The sequence below is a fragment of the Sprattus sprattus genome, assembly GCF_963457725.1.
Source record: "Sprattus sprattus genome assembly, chromosome: 5".
Classification (NCBI taxonomy): Eukaryota; Metazoa; Chordata; class Actinopteri; order Clupeiformes; family Clupeidae; genus Sprattus; species Sprattus sprattus.
The window spans coordinates 37,129,203-37,153,791 of NC_137924.1; the positions used below are offsets into that span (position 1 = coordinate 37,129,203).

The 24,589-nt window shown below is 39.2% G+C and overlaps 2 protein-coding genes across 2 annotated transcripts; one reads left to right on the forward strand and one right to left on the reverse strand.

Annotated features, from left to right (window-relative positions):
* Window positions 1–949: 949 nt before the first annotated feature.
* On the forward strand, window positions 950–8,183 carry inpp5e (inositol polyphosphate-5-phosphatase E). The gene is made up of 11 exons (XM_080838618.1): window positions 950–988; window positions 2,222–3,040; window positions 3,436–3,559; window positions 4,247–4,344; window positions 4,435–4,559; window positions 4,701–4,820; window positions 5,645–5,752; window positions 6,581–6,742; window positions 6,830–6,945; window positions 7,042–7,178; window positions 7,539–8,183. The coding sequence occupies exons 2-11, from the start codon at window positions 2,298–2,300 to the stop codon at window positions 7,669–7,671; spliced, it is 1,866 nt and encodes a 621-aa protein (XP_080694744.1). The 5' UTR covers window positions 950–988; window positions 2,222–2,297; the 3' UTR covers window positions 7,672–8,183.
* Window positions 8,184–11,533: 3,350 nt separating this feature from the next.
* pmpca (peptidase, mitochondrial processing subunit alpha) lies at window positions 11,534–22,282 on the reverse strand (the record flags this gene model as incomplete). Its single annotated transcript, XM_080838850.1, has 13 exons — window positions 11,534–11,847; window positions 11,961–12,105; window positions 12,193–12,255; window positions 12,506–12,596; window positions 16,157–16,275; window positions 17,258–17,350; window positions 19,812–20,075; window positions 20,333–20,433; window positions 21,077–21,171; window positions 21,256–21,338; window positions 21,529–21,608; window positions 21,705–21,913; window positions 22,236–22,282. 13 exons carry the CDS (start codon window positions 22,280–22,282, stop codon window positions 11,678–11,680), a joined length of 1,560 nt encoding a protein of 519 aa, XP_080694976.1. The 3' UTR covers window positions 11,534–11,677.
* Window positions 22,283–24,589: the final 2,307 nt, after the last annotated feature.

The following is a 24,589-nucleotide window of genomic DNA, read 5'->3' on the forward strand; positions in this document are numbered from 1 at the left end:
TGCTTAGTAACTAACAAGCTCTGAATAGCCTTTTTTTAAACAGACTTTGTATTTTATTACCTGGTGCTGTGGTCATTTGATGGTTGTCAGGGATGAAGGTTGACAAACTGTCCTGTGCATTATGAAAGTCTAATGTCATGTTCAACAACATTTGTGGATCTAATCTCAACATATTTCAATACAAAACACCACTTGCCAAAATGAACACAATATGTGTGGATGTTTTTTTTTACCATCACATTCAGATTGGATGATCATTAAATTAAGTCTTAGAACAACTCATGAAGGGATGTTTACCCTCTTCTGCTGGGGCTGTCATTGAGAGATGTGTATACCTGAAAATGTCACTTATTTTAGGTACTTTCCCAACGGTAATTTCATCTGTCAGTGTATTAATCGGAAGGACAAACATTTAGGTTTGCGGCAAAGCCTTTTTTCGTGTAGGTGTGATAATCTGGTGTGAATATTGGATTTGAGATTGCACACGGAACTTTGTCATTGTCCACTTTAAAATGTGTCAATAACTCAACCTAAAACAAAAATCATATTCAACCAAAATGTAGGACATCAAAACACCCTCAAAACCTAACTTCATAAATAAATAAATATCCCAAGCTGTAAGATTCCAAACGACAGGGGCGCTACTTGATTTTTTTTCTCCTGCTTTAACACAGGCTTGCAGTTGTCTTCTCCCATTCTGAATTTGTTGGTTGTGTGATGTTACCAGGGAAGTTTGTTATGATGCGTCTAAGGTAATATCACACCCTGTAAAGATTTTAGAAGTGTTGTCCTTAGCTAACATTTTAAAACTATTCAAATGCTGGTTATTACCGCAATATTTAGGTATTTATGCAATGTGTATTACCGTATAGCGCTGGATGTGAGAGTCAGCTTGGCGTACTCTGCATTTTCCAATTGTTAGCAATGCTGCTTAAAAGTCTATTAATTAAGACAAGTTGGATCATTTTAGCTGATAAATTGGCTAGTGGTGAGTGAACGATATCTTTGAAACTCTTTTTTCGGTTGTTACAGCTGTGATAGTGTGCTCTGTTTATTGCCATTGCCCTTTGACGTGTATCTGTAACCTGCATTGTGTAGACCAGCACAGTCCCGCACCAGACTCGCACTCGCAACCTCGGGTATGGAAAGCGGGCGTGCTAACAAGGAAACTACAACTCCTTGTGCTACCATCTGTCATCTGTACATAAGCTTTCGGGTAGTAGTGAGGTTTACTCACAGCACAGCACTATACAGTCTGGCTTCCGTTACACGTTCAATTGTAAGTCTTATGGTAAAGATATTCCCCATTCAGCGAAGGACACGGCAGTTTGTTTTACATTATTGTGCCGATGTTTCTGTACCTTGAAACCCCAGAGTTTTGCAATGTTAGCCTGTAGCTCCTGTCGCGAGAAAAATGTTTTAAAAGCAAACCAGCTCTGCCCTCAGGGGGCCGACAAAACAGTGGTCCACTGGCCTTTTGCTACATGATATCAATTGTGAATGTATATTTATTTTAAAACTAAACTAAGCACCTAAAGTGAACATACAAGTAACAAACAATTTCTAAAACAAATATGGTAATTCATGTCCCTCTGTAAAAAATATTGCTGGCATCTCGTGGGCATGGTCGAACTCACAACTACCAAAACATCAATTGCTTCTCATGAGGTAGCCTACATCCAGCACAGGCTATGTTCTGCATCTCACACACGTTGTAGTTTCTTTTGGCCTGCAGTTTGAAGTTGAATTGTTCCACACAGAGAAGGCCAGGCAGATTTAGCGCATATCGGAAGAGGCTACAGAAGTGAGTCAACGGAGCCATCAATAGAGTTTGGTCCACCATCTTTGTTTGTTTTCTTTTCGCAGACATAGGCCGCTTGCATAGGCATTTTGTAAAGTACAGTTACGGTACTTAGGGGGTACAGTACTGTCTGTGGGTAAACCTAAATCCATAACACTTGTGGATTTTAGCCTCCTTGCTAGCACGCCCGCCCGCCTCCCATTGGTTGCTAGCTCAAGTCCGGTGTCTGGGACTGTTGTCTAAACAACACAGGGTACATGAAGATACAGAAATTAGAAATACTGGAATTTGCCATGCAATCTGACACTGCCCTTACTACTCACAGTAAAACAGCCAAACAGCAATGCTGTATGTAAGTAATTATGTGTACAGTGTACACTGTGTTTATTAATCATGGTATATTACTCCTTGCAATTCCAGGACACTGTATGCAGAGGGTAGACCAATGGAGACCAGAAGCCTTTACAGAACGTAGTTGGCCTTCCATTAAATTAGAATGAATGAGAATGGGGTAAAAGATTTTGTATTCCAGCTTCAGTCAGACAGGGCTTCTGGCCGCGCTGACATATCAAAGGAACCCATGCAGATAGACCAAAAATATTCCACCCGTTCAATAAAACCAGCACAACATGAACAGAAGCAAGAAGAGATGTTAAGCAGTTTTGATCCAAGGCCACCGTTGCAGGCCAGGCCTCCTTTGACAGATCCCTTTGAGCGGGTGAAAGGGAGGCGCTTGAAGACGAGTCAAGAGAGTTTGACAGACTGTCCCCGTACAGGTGCCTATATAGGCCCTCTTAAGGAGGACCTGACAGATCCCTCTTCTTCCCTTCCCAATGGCCCTGCCGTTATGACCAATGGCCCAAAGCATGCTGACCAGTCGGAGCATGTGGGGTCTCCATTGTCTCCATTCCGTGACCGCAGCTATAGTTTGCCTGCGACACAGAGGAGGCACCAATTCAAAACTGACCAGCATTTCAGACATTCAAGAATTATTTTGTCCCCTCTTCAGCCTTGTAGAGCGCTTCCAAGCCTAGAGTGCAATATGGCTTCTATGTCTTTAAGGACGGCTAATCAGATTGACAGGGATTGCATGGATTACAAAGGACTGGATAGGTTACACAGGAACTTCAGTGATAGCCGGCTACTGGAGACAATGGTGTCAGACAGCTCGTCCGTCAATTCCATGAAGTCTAACTTCAGCGTGCTGAACCCCATCAGACCCAAGGATGTGAGGAACAGGTAGGCTGTATTAGCTTTTTATGTTCAGTGCAGACTAGCTGTACCTGAGGGACGAGGTTAACTTTTGTGATGTGTCTACACGATGTGTCTACCCGAGTCACTGTTCATATTTTCTAGTGTTCTCCAGTGTACAAACTCAAGGAGAGTATGTTGAGAAAGTATGTTACATATTCATACTTATTCATATTTGTATTATCAAATAATGCATTGCTTGAGTCAGCTCACTTACAAGGGTATATCTTTACAAATGTCATATTAAAAGGCTAATGGGGAGATGTTTTAATGGAAGTTTCTAGAGCTTGTGTGTTCTACAGAGATATGTTTGTTATGTTGCCTGGTAACAGGGAGAGTACTAGAGTATAATTTGCATGTTTGTTTACTTTCTCACACTGTAGGAGCTTTCTCGAGGGCAGTGTACTCGGCCATGGAGCTCTTCTGGGAGCTGAGGAGCTGGACCGCTACTTTCCTGAGAGACATGTGGGCGTCTACATCGCTACATGGAATATGCAGGGAGAAAAGGTCACTAAAACTCATACTATATTCCCCCTTCTTTTCTGCATGGGTTTACAGTCCGACCCAAATTAGACATAGAAATATGAACAGAACAGAACTTTCTCTTTCCGACAGCTCCCTTTTCCCTTTGTGATTTGAAGCATAACTGTAAAGACTCAAGGCAGACTTCCATTTCAAAATAAAAGCTACTCTGTTCATATATTTTGGGTCACAACCCACCAGTTGAAAACACTGGTATATAATATGCAGTGACAGTCTAGCATTTTATTATTGTGCTACATATGTATTTGTGTTGTTAAGGTTGTATGTGTGTGTAAAATTTTGTCCAAAGAATTTGAAAGTGAGATGATCTTACTAGAGTGTACTGTACTTTAGAGTGTTTTAAGACTTTGTTTAGCACTTGAAATCACTGAAACCCCTTTAGTTTGGTTTGGGGTGATTATTAAAATTACTGGCAGGAACCATATTTATTTAGGCCTATTAACTAATATAACATGATATGACAGGAGTACAGAGAGACCCTGGATATCAGGTGGATTATATTGGTTTGGACTTCAGTTTGTTGCGTTAATATTCCAAAACAAACCAAATGAGGTTGGAAATGTTCTAGAATGTAAAATAAATCTTCCACTCCAAAGTGTGACTTCTATGGTGATGATCATTTATCATCATGTCTCCCATTCTCATGCTTAGGGACTTCCAAACAACCTGGATGATCTGTTACTTCCAACAGACACAGAATTTGCACAGGATTTCTACATCATTGGCATTCAGGAGGGGTGCCCTGATAGGCAAGTTTGATCTATAATTTTATATACCTTTGATGAGTATCTTTTTTTTTCTCAGTCTTGTAATGAATGTGTTTGTTTTGTATTAAACAGAAGAGAATGGGAAATTCGCCTTCAAGAAACACTGGGACCTTATTATGTCATGCTATACGCAGCTGCTCATGGTGTTCTCTATCTCACGGTATTTGTGCGAAGGGATCTTATCTGGTTCTGCTCAGGTTAGTAAATTGACAATGTACTACATCAGATTAAGAGGAAAGGATTATGTATGTTTGAAAGTGGTTCAATGGATACTCATTCTATTTATACAGGAGTTCACATTCATTGATTCAGTGTTGATTTGTATTGTGTCATTACAGAGGTGGAGCATGCCACAGTTACAACGCGCATTATCTCTCAGATTAAGACCAAAGGAGCCGTGGGCATTGGATTCACCTTCTTTGGAACCTCATTTCTGTTCATTACATCCCACTTTACTTGTGAGTAGAATTCTTGTTGCTGTATTAGCTTGTGAGTAGAATTGTGTTGTTGTATTAGCACCTAAGTGCAGACCATTAGCAATATGCTAACGTATCTCTTAAGAGGTCTGATATTGATGTGTGACATTCAGATTTTAAAGGTGCTATGTATATGCTAGAATTTTAGAAATGTCCTTATATGGAAGCCTTGCCACTCAGCAGCCATCATGGCAACACCTCCAGGCAGCTATCTGGGGCAATCAAGATCAGGCTCCTATCTAAATGAATGGGGAGATATCAGGCTCCTATCTAAATAAATGGGGAGAGCCTTAACTTCACATACAATGGTCAAACAAGCCTTAAAAGTTCATAGCTGGAATCGCCATTTAAATATAATAGATATAGACAGCATACAGCATACATAGTCGCTCTAGTTTTCTTAGTATGTGTGAAGGACAGATTTAAACAAGCCACCTAGGCTATGCGCTATGCGGTTCTATGGTCAGGGTTGGACCACCCCACGAAAATGTAAAAAAAACTTGCACAGCACGGTATCGCCAACTGTTAGATAAGCGTGTTGTTGTTGTTTTGTAAGGTTTTTGCAGGTCTTTCAGTAGTCATATTGCTAGTTTTCAACCAAAACTCCTTTCTGCTGCATTAAATGAAGAGCTACAAGAGTCTGTTTGCCTGTTTGACTAAATGATTGTAACATAAATATCAATCAAGGTTAATACTAATGCTCGCCTCCTTTGAATCATGAAAATGTTTTTATAATTCCTTTAGTCATGTTGCATGTTACTGTGTTGTGGATTTGTATTACTATTGTTGTAATACTTTTGTTGCAGCGGGAGATTCCAAAATTTATGAGAGGATACTTGACTACAACAAGATTATTGAAGCCTTGGCTCTTCCAAAAGCCCTCCCAGACACTAATCCATATCGCTCCATCTCCTGTGAGTTGCTGTGTACCTCCAGCTGATGTTCAATACATAAAAGTACTCAAACCGCCATGCTACATCGTCATTTACAAGTTATGAGGCTTCTTGGGTAGCTTAGGTTGGCTTCAGCGGGACAATTGTCAGAAATGCAAAGAGTGTGAAAATTAAAAGCTTGGTCATGTCATAAGGTCTGACAATGATATACATAGCTGGATTAAGAGCACAAAGAAGCTTTGGGTCTAATCAGAGGGCCCTCTCAAAATTAGAACCATTTTCAGGCCATCTAGGAAATGTCCCATTGTTTTTATTTGTACTCGTAACATGTTATCTGGTCACTTTATCACCAAGTACCAAGTAGGCCTACGTGTAGATATGTTATCGACTGAGTATGCAATACTCATAGCCTTAAGCTACTTGTCGCACCCCTACACATCGGACAATTAAATCAATTTGAAGGGCTTACCATTTTTAGCCCTGTACCGTGGAAATATATACATGATAGTTGTACATTATAGTAGTGTACTGGGGCTATAACCACTAGTCCACATTCTGGTATTCTAAATTGTGACAAAATCTTATGAAAGTTGGGGCAGGGAGATTCAAGATTGTAATTGAGCTTGCAGATTGTCCCATTTAAGTCCATGTGAACTGCCCAAGAAGTCTCAGAGAAATCATGACTTCCCTGTACCATTCGTGATTTTACACTGTTAATTTGTCAGATTGTAAGGAAACACTCATTTTAGCAAGATAATTGACGACAAACACCGGACATACTTCCTTGTCTATATTTCATTTCCTTAAACCTGTTTTATGGTTGTTTCTCACTTTCTCTGTCTCTCTCAGCGGATGTAACAACACGGTTTGATGAGGTCTTTTGGTTTGGGGATTTTAACTTTCGCTTGAATAAAGACCGTTACGGAATTGAGGCCGTCCTGAAGCAGAGTGATGGCCCAAATATGGAGCCCCTTCTACAGCACGACCAGCTTCTAAAAGAGATGAAAGACGGTAGGTTCAGATGGTCTGAGAGGCCTGATTCATACACATTAAAAGATGATTTAGAAAAGGGCTAATATAGTGTACATCTGTTTACAGGAGCCATCTTTAAAGGCTTCCAGGAGGCACCCATTCATTTCCTGCCCACATACAAGTTTGACATCGGTTGTGACATTTATGACAGCACCTCAAAACAAAGGACACCCTCCTACACGGTGAGGAAGAACAAATATTTTTCCATATTCTACAGATCTTCAGGTTGAGGTAAGACTACATATATGAAGTTGCCATAATGAATCTCTCTTTTAAAGGACCGTATAATCTTCCGTAGCAGGCAAACCGATGATATTAAAGTCATTAGGTACACTGCCTGTGCGTCTATCAAGACATCAGACCACCGGCCAGTGATCGGGATGTTCCAGGTGAGGGTCCGTCCTGGAAGAGACAAGTAAGTAAAGCCCCGTGCTCTTCCTTATGTTCTCAGGAGACAGAGCTCTCCGTTATGTTCTCAGGAGACAGAGCTCTCCGTAATGTTCTCAGGAGACAGAGCTCACAGTTTTGTTCTCAGGAGACTGAGCTCTCCCTTATGTTATCAAGAGACTGTTATGTTGTCAGGAAACTTAAAGAAACCCACTGGCATTTTAGGGAGGCAAGTACATGTAGACTAGAGGTTGTCATGGGAAGAAATAACATTAGCTTTATGGAGGAGTGTCTGGTTTGGAGAGTATTTTTTGGAGAGTATTTTTCAGGGGAGGACTTTTGGTTTTACCCACATATAACATTTCCATAATCTTGTTCTGTCTGTCAGCATTCCACTGGGGGCTGGGCAGTTTGACCGAAGCTTGTACCTGGAAGGCATTCGCAGGAGGATCAGCCGTGAACTGCAGAGACAGGAGGCCATGAAGAACCAACAGAACAGCACTGTTTGTTGTATATCCTGAAAAAGTGCCAGGATGCTCCTAACTACCTTAGAAAAAGCAATGTGTCCACCTGGGGCAGGACCCTTCTGCTGGTCAGTTGTGAGGAGGCTGGACTCCTGAGCAGCTGCTCCCAAGGTGTCTGGAGGAGGCAGAAGGAGGATCTCAGATGTGGCAATTATGAACATAGGCACTGCAGTCACTTGGGAAGACTAGGTGCCCTGTGGTTACTTAATAGTTAACAAAGTTAACAAAGTTTTTTCTCAGAACTTACATTATTAAACTCATGGAGAGGGAACATTGTCTTACACATGCATGTGCACATACAGTCTTTTATATATTTTTGCCTATTTTATACAGTTCAGTTGATCTGTCACACAGACACATAAAACATTTTCTTCACATTTTATAGAACTGTTGTATGGCCTTAATCACATAGTTCACTTAGACACCAAGGATTTCTAACATATTGTGTAGCAAGGTCTATGGCATTTAATCACTTGAATCATTCACATGATCATTATATTGATTTCCATCCATACCTTTCAAAAATGATTTGTATCAAGTAATTTGACTAATCAATATTCCAATAATCCAAACTGAGAACTAGAGTTAGGGCAAATGGCAAAAGTGCACTTTTGAAAGCAGAGTAAGTTATAAATGCAGTGACATTTTCTCTACTCAGATTTACTCTACTCTTTTACTACTCTTCTTTAAAAAATTAAAAAACAGAAGTGAGTTTCAAACTCAGCCATAACTTACAGGCAGCTTCCAAGACCATTTCAAAAGAAACTTCAGATACTTCCAAAGCAATCTCATAACATTAAACCCCAAAAGGCCTGAAGCATGAAGAGCAGACATAGCCAAGACATTGGATTGAACACATGATGCAGCTATGGGTTTGTTGGTGTTCTAGCAAGATTGAGGTTTTCTGCTACATTCAGAAATGTAAAAAACAACACTTTTTTTGTGAATATAAAAGTCAGACCTAAAGTAGAATATTTTAGTTTTTGCACTTCTGTTTTTACATATCTTTATAACGCACAGGCAACTTGCCCCATTGAAATTAGCCTGAGAGGCCTCAAAAAGAGTAATTCTGTACTCTGCCCGTAGTACGTATTAATAATCCGTGAGGTGTATTGTTCGGGGAGCTTGATGTAAAAGGTTTTTCCAGTTTAAAAGGTTTCTCTGCTTCTAATCTTTTAAAAGGCCACCATAAATATCTGAATAACCTTCATATCTTATTCAAGCCCATTTCATTGTCATTCAGTGTTTTACAAAAACCATGTGAATGCATTAGCAGTGGTGAAATCTTCTTTTCATGTTTAACACATTAAAGCTGCATTATGTTACTGTACTGTATACATGGAGAATCAATGATGTGTTTGGGTGAAGGCAGAGTTGACCTTCAACAGAAATGAATGGCCTTAAACCATCATGTAAGTTTCAGTAATTCATTTTTTAATGTTTTAAGTGATGAGATTGTCGAGCATTGTACGAGTCCCTCCTTTCTTCTGTCTGTTATGACAACCATAGATCTTCTGTTTGAAATGGCTTAAAGTGTTTCTATGGTTTACATACTAAGCCTCTTTATAGTACTGTAACATGATACTTATTTAAATAAATGTTTTACATGGTAAATATTTCTATGTTTTTACGTGTGCTAGTACATTGAATTCACATAGTTGATTCAATACATAACTTTAAAACCTACTCATAGTGCTTTTTAGTTTTTTTCTTAGCTTAAGTTCTAATGGGCACGAGAATGTAGGCCTAGAGAAAGACAAATCTATTGTTTTTGTCAGATAATAATGTGAATTGTGAAAATTGATGAAATATATTATGCCACATTGAACTTCTCACATTAGAACGTACTGAATGCTCCTTCAAGTGTGAATCCACCCATTAGATTGTGTAAGACACAAGCACACTGTAAAGTCAAGGCAACTCTCCCATTGGGGTCAGGATCAGGAGATTTAGCTTTTAATCAGCATCAGTGATTTTGGTGCCAGTAACTGACCCAGAAGTCTTTTTCTCCATAGTGTTGCCAATCAGTGCTTTTTGCTGGTCAGGCAATTAGTTTTGGTGCCATAACAAAATGTTGGCCAATTTCCTACCTTTTAGGCTGAAGCAAGCATTGACCATTGAAATAAATGGGAGTTATAATTAGTTCGTTTCCAGTTCCATTTTAGCTGTAATCCGTTTCAACAGTAAACAAACAGGTTCATTGTTGCACACCGCAGTCTCCTTTAAAATTAGAGGTCTCCAATGTTTTGAGGGATTTTTCATTTGAACAAATGCACTACACCTGCTTATGTAACTCCTTTAATCATTCTTGCTTTACTGAAGAATGATTGTGACCCATATGCATTTGAATCTTTACATCTATGTGTATAGAAATTAATCACATTTATTTTGACCTTTTGACAAGCAACAAGTAATAGTTAACCCATCTTCAAATGAGCTGAATGCACACACACTGTATTCCTCGCCCTATACACACACCAATGAATATGCAGAACAAGAGTGTGGAGCAATTGGTTCTGATGTACAGTTCATTCTTTTTTTTTTGTTCAGATGCAGATTTAAAGCCTTACTTGTAACAACCTTCAAAACTGCTGATGTACCCATAAAATTGATGCACAGCAACTTCCTACACAAAAACAGCAACCATGAAAAGATAACTTAATACAAGAATGTGCGTATGCACTCCACATCTGTCGTATAGGGTTTAATCAAATTTGGTACAACACCAAGTGACCAGAATGGTGCTGCATTCGTCAAATGTTCAATCAGAGTGTAGGCTCACCCAGGTTAACACCTACGGATGTATTCAGACATTATTCAATTGTGCAATATATACAGATTGTAATCCTTTTGCATTGATCTGGTATGTAACATCTTTCAGAAGTGTACAAATGGAATATTGCACACTAGTCACATTTTGGATACCCTCACCTGGGGCTGTATATATTTTAAAAAATAACTGATTCTTTTGAGGGGTCAAATTTAAGGGCACAGATTAATATGTACAAATGCAGACCAATTTCAGACTCCTTTAAAAATGTGTTTAAGGACAAATGTGTGATCATTCTCCAGGTGACATATACGCATGTTACACTACCACCAGTATCTTGCAAAATCACACATTTCCACAAAAATCTGTGTATCGGTGTCTGTACCTCATCATGTCCTCAGCAGATGGCACACTCCCAAATACAAGTTCTTCTTAACTGTTAAGACCATGTAAAAAGTTGCCATGCATCATGTTTCTGCACACACAGGCCCAAGGCATAGCCTGCTACCTTGAGTTGATGAACCCCAAAGCTGAAGCTCAACTGGACATTCTTGTCCCTTTGAGGCCAACCATTACTTATACAACAAGAGGATACATACTGTGTGTAATTATCTGTAAATCAATATATTAGTGCACAGTAAACAGTGCAGGCATTGTCAATTCATACTGTCAAGCTTATGTAGTTCTGGCATGTGGGGCATCAACTTTGAGTTTCTGTAGTCCCCTAAAGGGTCATGATATCACTTGCGTTCTCAGCAGGACAAATATACTATTTAAATTATTGAGAACTCAGATCATCAAATTCCAAAACTCAAGAAATGCAGCATACAGGTGTATGCATGTACAGTTAGGTGCTTTGTAGTCAGGACAATTACAATTACCACCAAATGTGAGTGTGGCAAAATGACACATGCTCCTCCAGCTGAAAAGTGCAGCGCACAGGTAAAAAGATTATTAAACAGATTCAAATCAATAAAAGATATCCCATCTGTTGTGTGTGTGTGTGGAAAATTGATCTTCTGCTATTTTTTTTTTATCAAGCCAGTCTCACCAATCCAACAAGCCTACAAACAGTATTACACCAGGTAGTTTTCTGAAATCATCAATACAATGTTTATCACAACAAATACAATGCGTCATAAGAAAAGAACAGAAATCCGTCTGCTTGTAAGACCAGTTTGCAAGTGCCCAGTCTGTACCCCAAAGCATATTGTAGAAGAAGAGATTGTCAGTCTATCGGAAGAGACGATACGTCCGGGGCAGGCGTCCATCTTTGCTAGAGAGTGCTGCTTGGATGTGCTCATACGAGGGCATCTCTGTCAGGTCGCCCAATGCAGCCACCGCTGGTTTAGCACGCAGCATCTTCGCGGTCACTCTCTTAATATCATTTGCTGTAACATTACCTTAAAATAATAGATAAAAGTAAATGTACACAGATGAATAATTACCTTGAATAACAATGACAAACTGCTTGATGGCTTCAAATTACATCCAATCCCATAAAGTCAATACTCACTGATTAACTGACAAAGCTCATGGGGCAGCTTCCTCTTGCCCGTGGCTAGAACTTGCCGTCCAACATCTTCAAAGATAACCGGACGCGACTCCAGATTCATCATAAGCATCGATTTAAGCTGCGTCTTGGCTCTTTCCAGCTCCATCTTAGTATCAGTTGGACAGAAATAGTTAGAGCCATATCACTGAGCACAGTGCAGGTATGAGATTCATTATGGTGGATGTCTGCTCACCTCTCCCGCTGTTCCAGCCATTTGAATGAACTCTCTAGTTATAATCTCAACCATCTCCCGCACCTTCAAAAACCATGCATCATGTTAATACAGAAGTACCTCTCAGCAGAGCAAGCTTTATAAGACCACCCAAATGTCCAACACTTTACATAATCAGTAAAGAGGTTATTAATATCATCCTTAAATCATAACAACCAAATGCTAACTTCAAACACCGTCTTATATGAGGAACATTCAAGTGCCGTTAACTTCTAGCACTAACTGGTCTTTTAGTGACTTTCAATTTGAAACTAGATTGAGGACCGAGATGTACCTGTCTTGGGTCTGCACTGGCATGGATACACAATAGGCCGCTGTCCTCATAGCTGTGATGGTACGCAGTAGCATTGTACATCCAGTGATGTCTGGAAGGCATTAGACAACAACACAACAGGTTTGGATTTATCGCATAATTTTACTATACAAACAAGTTTTAATATTCTCTTAAAGAAGTCACACCTTCACCAACTAAAAGACATATAAATGGCAGCAGGTTTAGACTGGTAGCCTGGGTGATATAGATGCTAATTGAACACTGCCATCCTGTCTTCACCAGAGCTACATGTGGCTTCTTCTCTGATAGCTTGTGTTTTGACACAATGATGTGCTAATGATATGAAATCCTAGCCTGACGATGTCATACTCATAATTCTAGTCAGAATATGAGTCTGATACTGCTCCATTGAGCTGTGATTTTGGGGCGTGTTTCAACGAACCAGGAAAGAAAATGCCTCTTCGCTCAATTGGATACCTAGAACCAATCAGAGCAACGTAGTATGACAACCTGATACATTCAACTTTTACCGGATTCCGTAGGAAGGACGGCAAAAACATATTTTCGATCGACAAATGCCTTAATCGCGTTTCTCTGTTCCTCTTTCAAAATGAATGTGCTGTCAATATCTGTGAGATATGCATGCTCACGTTATACTTATTAGCAGCGAGTCTAGCTAGCTACTATGTGTTTCAGTGGATTTTTGGTCTAAGTGTTAGCAATAACCTAACAAGAATGGGCTAAAGAGCTTCAGTTAAGACCTACAATCCTCTGCAACATTCGTGTTGCACATACACAACTAACCGAGTCGATGTAGACATAAAAAAGTTGTGTAGATAGCTTAATTCACAGAAAATATTTCCCACTAACAGGCTCCTGAGACGCCGCCATCTTGGTACGATTTCGAATCTACCGTTAATTCAACTCAAGCCATCTGTCCATCATCGTATAAAGCCCACCCTGAAAATTTGATTAGCTAGATCCGTTTCGGATCTGTGATCATTTCTCCCCAACGGAGCAGTGCCAGACCGAACTAACAGACCAAAAATGTTGTGGGCGGGGTTCGGTCTGGTATCCAGGCTAATGAATTCCCTCCCTGCAAGTTGACGGGATTGGTTCCTTAGATATGTGACGTATGAAACCCAGGCTGTCTGATTCAGTGTTTTAAAAAGACAGTCACTGCAGTTCCAAGGTGGAAATACTCAGCCATGGTGTTGACTGCTTATTTCTCTCATGATATGTGGTGCAAATGATTTTCACTGGAGGGGGGCTTTAAGTAACATGTAAAAACGAAAACAGTAAATATGATTGAATTCTAGGTAATACTAAATTATATATTATTAATAGGGCTGAACGATTAATTGCATTTGCGGTTTAATCGCGATATGATGAGACGCGATTTTCAAACCGCAACTTTTTTAAGATGGAAAATTTTGCACACAGTGATTAAAGCAGCATAACAGATCACTTGCTAATCGCTAACGAGATGCTAGTGGCTCAAACTATCGAAATCTCTTGAAATGTGCTTACTTTGACACTATGACCAACTAGTTAGTCAACAACTGTCCTAACACAGTCAAACATCAAGCAAGTGCAACACAAGACGGCAAATAAGCTACTTTCTAGTTCAGCAGACAGTAAAAACCAGGCGGCTTCAGGCACACCTACATAACGCAGTCATTTGCCTACAAACCCTGGTATGGCAATGGCACAGAGGCGATTCTCCATATTAAAAGTAATTGTAGCGCCCCAATTTTCAAAGCTGTTATTTTAAGGTAAAACTGCTTTTCCTAACCCTAACCCTGAAGTACAATTACTGCATAAGGACAATTTAAAAAGTGCATGCTTTGTTTATACTTGACTTTGTAACTTAAATGCACAGTGGCAAAACCACCGATTTGTTTCTGTAATGAGCAGTTAAATACAAATGTAAAATGTGGGAAAGAATATTTCACATTAAATGTATCTAATATTGTGTCATATTTAAGTCATTTAGTAAGTTTTTTTAGAGAAAAAAAAAGAGGATAACATTTAAAAAAAAAATCGCATATCGAATCGCAATCGCAATATTTTGGGGAAAAATCGCAATTAGATTATTTTCCCAAATCGTTCAGCCCTAATTATTAATAACCAAACTGTTTAAAATAAGCAACTTCACGTGTGATATTTAAGCAATAAGGTTCGAGAGGCAGTACGGTATCGTCAATAATGTACTTGTTCGAGGGAGTTGTTAGGCCCGACGCGCAGCGGAGTGCCGGCAAACCCTCGAACAAGTACATTATTGACGATACCGTACTGACTCGAGTACCTTATTGCTTTTATAACACGGTTGCCAGCGACTTTATAAATATTAAGTACAATAAAAGTAAACAGTAAGCTGCCTTTCAGCACAAAAAAAGTTGTAGACACCAAACGTTGTGTATCGCATTTCAGTAGCCAAGAGAAAATAGTCCCCCTTTGTGTGGCTGTTGCTATGCAACAGACAAATAGCGTTAGGAACTTAACGTCTGTTAGACCTAGCACAAAAGCTACTTGTGTTTCAAATGGGTTTTTGGTCTAAGCGCTAAAAGTCAACTACAAATAATATTCGAGACTTTCAGTAAAGACTTTCAATACTCTGCAACATTCGCGTAGCACAGAAACAACTAACCGAGTCAATTTAGACATATAAAAAGTCGTGTAGATAGCTTAATTCACATGAAACATTCCCCACTACATTAGCCACAACACGCCGCCATCTTGGATAGATATTTCCTTTTGAGTGTGTACTGATATGGAACGCTCAGGTAGATGAAAACAGGTCGTACAGTTACTATACCGTAGAATATAGCACACCCCGGAACTAACTCTCAGAATGGTGGATTCCATCTACCCGTGTTATAATTCCATCTACCCGTGTTATAAAAACAAATAACCACCTTACAGACACTGAGATGAAGAGCCAATTTCTACCGTTGTAATGTTTCATCATATGCACAACTATACATGGTGGAAAATCTCATTCTAATACTGCTTTACTTCAAAAACACTTTATTGCTTGTTGCATTGCACCTACAAATGTGTTATTTGTAAGTTATTTGTTCATATCACATATCACGTACCTGTTGAATTGTATACTTGTGTGGAGCTGTGATATTGTACTCGTGTGGAGTTGTGATATTGTAATTGTGTGACCTGTGATATTTTACTTGTGTGAGCTGTGATATTATATCTGTTGAGTTGCATACTTGTGTGAGCTGTGAAATTGTACTTGTGTGGAGCTGTGATATTGTACCTGTTGAGTTGTATACTTGTGGGTGGAGCTGTGATATTGTACCTGTTGAAGTGTGGAGTTGTGATATTGTACTAGTGTGGAGCTGTGATATTGTACTTGTGTGGAGCTGTGATATTGTACTTGTGTGGAGCTGTGATATTGTACTTGTGTGGAGCTGTGATATTGTACTTGTGTGGAGCTGTGATATTGTACTTGTGTGGAGCTGTGATATTGTACTTGTGTGGAGCTGTGATATTGTACTTGTGTGGAGCTGTGATATTATATCTGTTGACTTGTGTGGAGCTGTGATATTGTACCTGTTGAATTGTATACTTGTGGGGAGCTGTGATATTTTGCTTGTGTGGAGCTGTGATTTGTGTGGAGTTGTGATATTGTACCTGTTGAGCACATTGAGGTAGAGACGAGTAAACATGCCTTTTCCGGGCCCACCTGCAGAGAAGGAGCCTCCACCTCCCATCATCATGTTGAGGACGGCAAAAGGAATGAAGTCATCCTCCTGTCACACAAAACAATAATGCACAGGTGGATCATTCAATCACACTGGTCCAGGTAATAAGTCTACTTTCAGACATGCTGCTTTCATGTGCGATATGCTCTTCTTTTTTCAGTTTGTTTCCGTTTCTTTGTTCAAAGGTTTCCAAATCCTGATAGTGGTGTGGTGATCTACTCCAGAAGTGCTGCACCTACACTTTCAGTTGAATTCATTCTTTTTCACCTATCTCTAAGTCCCGCCCCAAAAACACAGACAAGCCAATGCCAACTCAGGCCCAGCTACACTCAGAGATCTTAAGCTTATAACTCCAGAGTGGAGTCTACATATAGCTTTACATTGTGTACATATCCCTCCATGGCATAATAAAGTCCTTTTAGGCGGCTTCTAGACAAAATCAGGACCTGTCTCTACATGTTGTGTAGAGCCTCTTGGGATATAGCTAGCTTTGACGCTGACAGAGGTCATGGTTACTCCATTCTGCTCTGCTAGTTGTGTCAGACTTAGCAACAGTAACTAAGGGGCGCAGGGCTTAACGATAGGTGAATTATACCATGACTCCATGGTACACATGCTGAACTCTGGAACAAAATGCAGGGAAAATGTACTTTATGTACACCCTGCCACAATAGCTCTTAATCTTTAAAGCTGCACATGGTCAAATCTGGTTATGAATGGGGTGCACATTTTTCATGAATTCAGCAACTTCAGTGGATAAGAGTTAATGGAGCACAAGGTTGCCTCTCACTGAGAAATAACTGAGTTTAATAATCATATAACTACTGTATAAGAAGAATGACGTATGTTTAGGATCAGTGTTACTTCATACTACTCCTGAAAATATTTTGTTCTTTGCAGGGAATAATTCATTCTTATAAATATCTGAGGTCAGGCAGACAATCACAATAACACAGATTCTCTAAATAGATACCATCTCTCTTTTGGACGTATATAGTTGCATAAGAGCAGTCTCAAAGATTCAACTCACAAGGAATGAGCAACTCTCCAATCCAATCATGATGTGTGTTAGCTCAGGGATAGGAGTGGGACCAAGGCTCACATCGGACATGTCTTTGTCCATCTGGAGACAAATTGGAGACAAAACATACAGTTATAGATTATAGGCATATTATATAGAAATATACTAAATATTAGAATATATTTTAGGAATATGACCTAAGTAATTATAACAAATTTACTTTGATTGATCTAGTATTTTGATGTGTGATTTTGATGTTTGAGTAAAAGAAAAACACGAGTTTGACTGATTTGACAAATTGATGTTCAGTTCAGAGATGGTGTTTTTAACATTTAATCTATTACGTGACTTATATAATATAATAATATTAATTAATCAAACAGAATTGAGTTTCAGAATATTAATAACATTCCAGCGCTCACAGACCTGTCCTAATGCCTTTCAATAGGCTTGTTGCAGCTTTTTGATAAGCTTGCTCATTTTAATTGCCATTTTTAATGACTTATTTTCTCACTTTAGTTCTGATCCAGATCAGTCTGTCCTAGCCAGCTCCAGATGACCAATCAAGGGGTTAACTGGGCAGAAGGATCTAGTCTTAATGGGGAACGTACAGATTTTTTAAACTGGGCCCTATTGTCCCATCTTTTTGGGTGCACATTTTTACTTGGGACAAAAACGATAAAAATTGCTCCAGTATTGAGTGTATAGCCCTATAACCAGCAACCGCAAAACAGCTATGTAATGAGATCATTTTTTCCACCATTGACTAGGGTTGGGTACCGAGAACCGGTACCAATACGGCACCGGTTCCATACAACCGATACCTACCCGGACCGAAATGCAACGCAGATTTCAGTGCTTCCTTTCGGTGCCTGAGCAGATTTTTTTTTTTTTTTTTTTATTTAAATTTTTATAATTTAACAAAACTAGCGATAGCTAACGAGATGTAACGTTAGTGGCGTAGATCTTTCTGAGTACGATCTGTATACTTTTTTGTGTTGCTAACAGATTTCGTGGGGCACATATAAAACTGCTCCATCTCCCAATGTAGACTCTCGCCTGTGTCGCTCACGCTGCATTCCGTATGGGACTAGTGGAAACGAGATTTGTGTTGAGTAGTTGCCATGGTAATGGGTTGACTTGCGTGTGGTTTCGGTTTCAAGATAAGTGTGGTTGTTCTAAGCAGAAGTTGGATACGCTTTATTAAACGGAGAGCTACCGTCTCATCCAAAGATATTCCTTCTCAATGTGAGTTCTTAAGAGAGCACTCGGACGCTACAATAACATTGCAACAGTCTGACAGCGAAGAGCAGGCAGCCTTGCACAGAGCAAGCACAAACAGAGCTAGCCATCAACATAACGGAGAAAATGTCGAAAGGTAAACGATCAAAAGTGTGGCTGTATTTTGCACAAAAAGATTCAAACAACGCGACGTGCAGCATATGCAACAACAAAATTGCGTGTAAATGGACGAGAGAACTCAAGAGGCTCTGAAGCTAAACTCTTAAAGGGGCAGTACACATTCACGAAACCAGTGGGTTTAAATAAATGCAAACTAATTAATATTTTTTTTACTCTGAAGGCAAACATGCTCATATTTCTGCAAAAGTGTGTGTACAGAGTGTGTTATGTATTTATTTATATTTATTTAAGTATACTGTAAACAGTTGTTATAAGTTAATATATTGTTCATAGTTGAAGTTAAAAGGTTTGAAGCCAAGTGTTTTGTATTTATTTTTATTTATAGTATACCTTAAACAGTTAATATATTGTTAAATTTGAAGAAAACTATTTGCCTTGGCAATAAATAAGCCTAATGTCTTTAATAAAAAAAAAAAAAAAGTATCGGTTCTGGCACCGTTTAGGCACCGGTATCGTTTTAAAAGTATCGGTTATGTACCGGTATCGGAAAAAACCCAAACGATATCCATCCCTACCATTGACAGGCTCATAATGTTAATACAAGTGTCTGACTGCATGGAAAGGATCCCTACAGAGATAGATCTGTGTCTGTTTACCTCAGTAACTATAAAGAAAGTGCAGAAACAGTTATTTTCTATAGGTTCTTGGACCAGGGATTAAAAGGCATCTTCTTCTCTCCTATGAGACCTCATTCACTCACTGATGTTGTTTACAGGTTATCTGAATGCAACGTATTTAAGGTTTATATGGTTTAACTGCCTGTTATATTTAACAACTGGCAACCATCCCATGACTACTGTCATTGTTTACAGTTATGAGCACCAATTTGGCTTTCCATCTTACATTCAATCTGGTCTGTGGCTATAACAACTATGTTTCATGTTTTTTACTGTAAGAATAAACTGTTCATTCATTCAGCAATCATACAATCCCTTTTGTACCATGCCTTGACTCATTTAATATCTAGCCAAACGCTTTACAGTGCACGGTAGTATTACAAATATTAGCATAATGTAATAGAACCAGATCAACTGGTCTCAGTGATCTTACAGGTGGTGATTGATTGGGTAAGTTTATGTATTGGTGGCATGTGGTGCACACTAGCTAAGGCTGAAAACCATACCATATAAACCGAGCATACCTTGATGATGCCACCAGTATACTGAGCTACTGACAGGTCCACATTGCCTGATGTGCTGGCTCCCCACACTGGCTTCAGATCCAGCATGTACTTCCTGGCACAGGCCACCAGCTGCTCGTGCTCAATGCCCACCCCAGCCAGGACCATGCGCTCAGGGCAGTAGTAGCTCCTGAGATAGGAGTGGAGTAGTGCACGGTCTATCTTCTCCACGTTCTCCACAGGGCAGAAGCGAGCCAGCCCAACTGTGTTTCCACGATATGCAGCCTATATCCACAAACAATTACATCACCAGTTGTAAATAACTCAATATTTTGTTCATGCGCATACGGCTTACACAAAAACACGTGGAGAATGATTATTAGTTTCAGCATCTAGAATACGGAACACAATCAGATGTAAAAAAAACCTCAATATTTTGTTCATGCGCATACAGCTAACACAAATACATGTAGAGAATGATTATTAATTTCAGCCACTAGAATACGGAACAGAATCAGAACCGCTTTAAGAAGATGACTTACAGCATGGATCATTTCTGTGAGCAGAGGCTCAGGGTCTGGCCTCATGTTCAAGTCCTCAAGCTCAAAACGTACTGCCATCCTTGCCATCTCAATTTCCTCATCTGAAGGAACACAGAATTTCCAAACCACTTAATTACACACATCTTAGTGTCATCATTCTTATATTGACCTTATTTTTTAAATGTGCTTCTGATCTTTAATCTTAGAAAGAAGCTTCCTGAAATAGCTGTCTGGAGGTTTTACCAAAATGGCTGAGTAGACAGACTTGGAGCTTAACTAGTGGTGCCAACACTACCAAGCTCTGCTGGTACAGAAAGAGGCTGCCCAACATCAAGGGCATGATTTAAATACCCAGGGAGCACACATACTGATGGATAAAAAAAAAACTCACATCTGTACACTGGATAAAGTAAAGATGAATACATTCAAAAGCAAATGTATGTGACTGCCCTTTTGTGCCATATTCTAAACCAAGAAATACAGTACATGACAAGGGGGTAGCTAATTGGTTAAAAAAATGTTGGCATATCTGCATAAAATAATTTGATGTTTGTGCTTGAACATTTGCATAGAGATTCCGCATGACCTGCTGAGCCCTGGGTGAATTGACGTAGAATGCCAGATTACGGGTTGTTTTTAATCTGACATTATTGCGGATTTCATATGTGAAAGACCAACTGTGAAAGTGTAACCCCTGCACCTGCAGACAGCAGACTAGAGCAGCTCCTGAACATCCACACTCACCTAGCAAGCGTGGCTGCAGAACTGCATCTGAGAGAAGGCTGACAACAGTATCCAGACCCTTTACCTCCGCAGACACAGCATACATAGTAGTGTCTCTGCAGGCAAATACAAAAAACATGTAGAAATACAAGCAGGATTTGCACTACTGCCTCAAAATAACTCTTAGTACTATTAAATACCTGGATGTTTGACAGTCACAGATGCCACCATGCTTCTCCAGAGTCAAGAGAATTTCGTCCTTACTTCCAAACTGTGCTGTGGACTTTAGTAAACAGTAAAATTAATTTAAAAATGTCCCAAAGTATTTTTAACTCCCTAGTCACTTAACAATGTCTGCTGATAAGACTACAGCATAGTATTATTTCTATAGACAGCACTATGTTTGGATGATATTAACAGAATATCACAAATCTACTTAACTGACTAAATATAACATGAAAATGAACACTTACAGAAAAGGCAAGCTTCTCCACAAAATGTGAGATCCCACTGGGGTATTTAACTTCATGTCTTGATCCGGAGTTTACTAAAACTAACAAAAGATTGAGAAACAATATTAATATTAAATATAAAAGGTCAAAATGGTTGAGGGACACTCAAAAACAGATTGAAAACTACACAGACTTACTTCCAACTGTGCAAAATTCGCCAAATTTATTCTGTGAGGCAACTTTAAGGCCGTTTTCAAGAGTTGTGATCTTTGTTTCGTACTGTTCTTGTCCGTCCACAGAAGCGAACACTGGCTTTGGGATTCCAGGTAAGGGGGCGGAAAGAGATACATTTGGATAACCATTGCTGCTGCCACTGCTGTATTGCCTACATGCGGCAATGCCAAACCTGTAACATTGCAGACATATCAGATAGTTAATACATTTGCTTACACATTTCCTCCTATAACTGTGTAACTCGTGTTTCATGCAACATGACCTGGAGATACGAGCCCTCCGCTTGAGTTTATGGAGCAATTTATTAGCTAACTAAGTTAGCTGTCTTTCTTTAGTGGTGGAGGGCTAGGCTACATAATACCTGCAAATGAAAAGCTAAACTGAAATGGCAAGCCCTACATTAAATTATTTATTCAGACACCGCCCTCCTGACATCTAATTAACTACTGCGTTAGCATGATCCCTCTACCAAATTTCTTCAAATTACTTTTTACCTCTGTACTCGTCCCCAAGCTTTAAATCTTGACATGTGGGTCGCCATATTGAAAGTAGGCTACTTGCCTTTGGAAAAGGTGCCTATGCCTTAAACCCGGAAGATATTGCGGTCTGTTGTGAAATTAGCCTAGCATATTACCCTAGGACGAATCAGAGGACGGGCTCTGGACAAATGCCGACATTCGCTTCCGGTTTAGGATTGGAGATTGGAGACGGTAAAAAGTCAAAGTAAAAGCCCAACATATCTACTTAACGAAATGGCCTCCTCAGCCAGTTAAATCTATACGTTTCTCCATATTTTGCGCACTTCTGTGAGAATATGCTTGTTGTTTAACAAAATTAACGTTACATGTGCACAGTGCACACGAAATAATAATACAAAATAGCCAGTGACATTTTGAAACATATGCTTAATGTATCACTATCAGCACTCTCTTAACATCTAAGACACCAGAATTGTCTATGTGTGCATAGTGTCTGCAGAGGCAGAATATAGGCATATTCGTGAAGCTAATCATAATAGTTTATCTGACATTTAGCCAATCTGTCATCTGATACACATATGTGGAGAATTAAATAAGCCGTTAAAATGAGTCAAACTGACTCAGTGACACATGAAAAGGTGACAGGCTGAAAACATTTTAAACTGCTTCAATATGAGGTACAATGATTGTAAAATCTTATTGTTTCAAGGTAAATAAAAAAGTGGGGAACTGTCATCCGCATGTCATCTACAGCCTGTAGAAAATGAAGTGTGAATTGGCGTCCACAGCCTTTGAAGTGCATGGCCTGTTGACCTCTATATGCAGTATTGACATCAGAAAGACATGGGTGGGATATGGTATGTATAAGTAATGAACATACATGCTTCCAAAATGGAAATGGGGTCTGTCTGTTTGCAGGAAAACTAAAGAAGACAAAGCCTTAATTTGTGTCTTAGTTTTTAAAGCTAATACTTCCACAAGGCTACTAGAAAGAAATACAGTAGAATCTTGAATGAACTGTGCAATATAAAGGGAGTGTTAGTCATGTACACAGTTCTTTGAAGGTGTGACCATTTAGAGGTGCACAGCGTGCAAATATAGCAAAGCAGTTGCAGTCTATGAGACCATGAAAAATGTATATAAACCTTTCAGGTAATGCGAACAGGAAGACATTATCAGCCTATAACAGGTGTGGGGCAATGCAGTGGTATGGGCTACTTCGTAAAATAATGGCTGAGCATATACGTAGATATGAAAACTGAAAGTGTAACGGCAGAGCATATAGATATGAAAACTGAAAGTGTAACTGCAGATCATATAAATATTAAACTGAAAGTGTAACGGCAGATCATATAAATATTAAACTGAAAGTGTAACGGCAGAGCATATAGATATTAAAACTGAAAGTGAGATCAGAAGAGGACAACTCAAAAGTAATAAAGGTTTTCATTCATGTAATACAGGCCGTCCCTCTTATTTGTAAAAGTGAGGTAGGGATATGCTTGTGGCATGATCTTACACGAACATGTCCAGCATGTTGGATGCCTCATCTGACTTTATGAAATTATTCAAATCATTAAATGGAAAGTTAATGAATGAACAGTTTATAACTACAATAAATGGTAAACTTAAATGTTACAAGAATCGATAAAACTGAATGTAAGGTAAAAAAATATTTTTTGGGGATAAGTACAACTATATAAATAATAACACTTGAATTTACAGGTTGGATGCCAATAAAACCAAATGACCAGATAATCACGATAAACCATGAATGCATCAATTGCAAAGAAATGAATCCCAACCTGAATGAGTGAATAAGAAAACGAATACACTGTGATCTTCCGATAGAAAAATGATGTGTTCTACTTTTTACAATTGCTCATTGTGGGAATTGTCAAATATTGCAGTTGAAATTGCAGTGATTTTTAGTTAAATTGCAAATGAAAAAGGTTTGAGTTATTGTGGTAAGAATCCTCGAATTTGCATTAATTTGTGAAAACGTACAGTCCTGGAGGGATTTGTTTACCCAGCCGCCCCCCCCACCCCCCCCCCCCCCCACCCCCGCCCCCCTCCCCGCTCCAGCTATGTAAAGTCTTAATCCAGCCCCTTTGTGAAATCTTCCAATCGTTCAGCAGGGTGTGGCAAAAACACACCTTTTTAATTCGGTACAGTAAAACATGTTAGATGAAGTGGGATATACTGCAATTCATTTTCAGTTGGATAAAATACAGCATTTTGAGTGCAAGTGAGAGAAGGTCCTGAAAATGTAAGTTCTTTAACAGTCAATATTTTAATTATGAACAGACAATTGAATTTTCCATTAAAGAAAGGTTACAAAACTGATATAGAACAAAAGCAGTCGATGC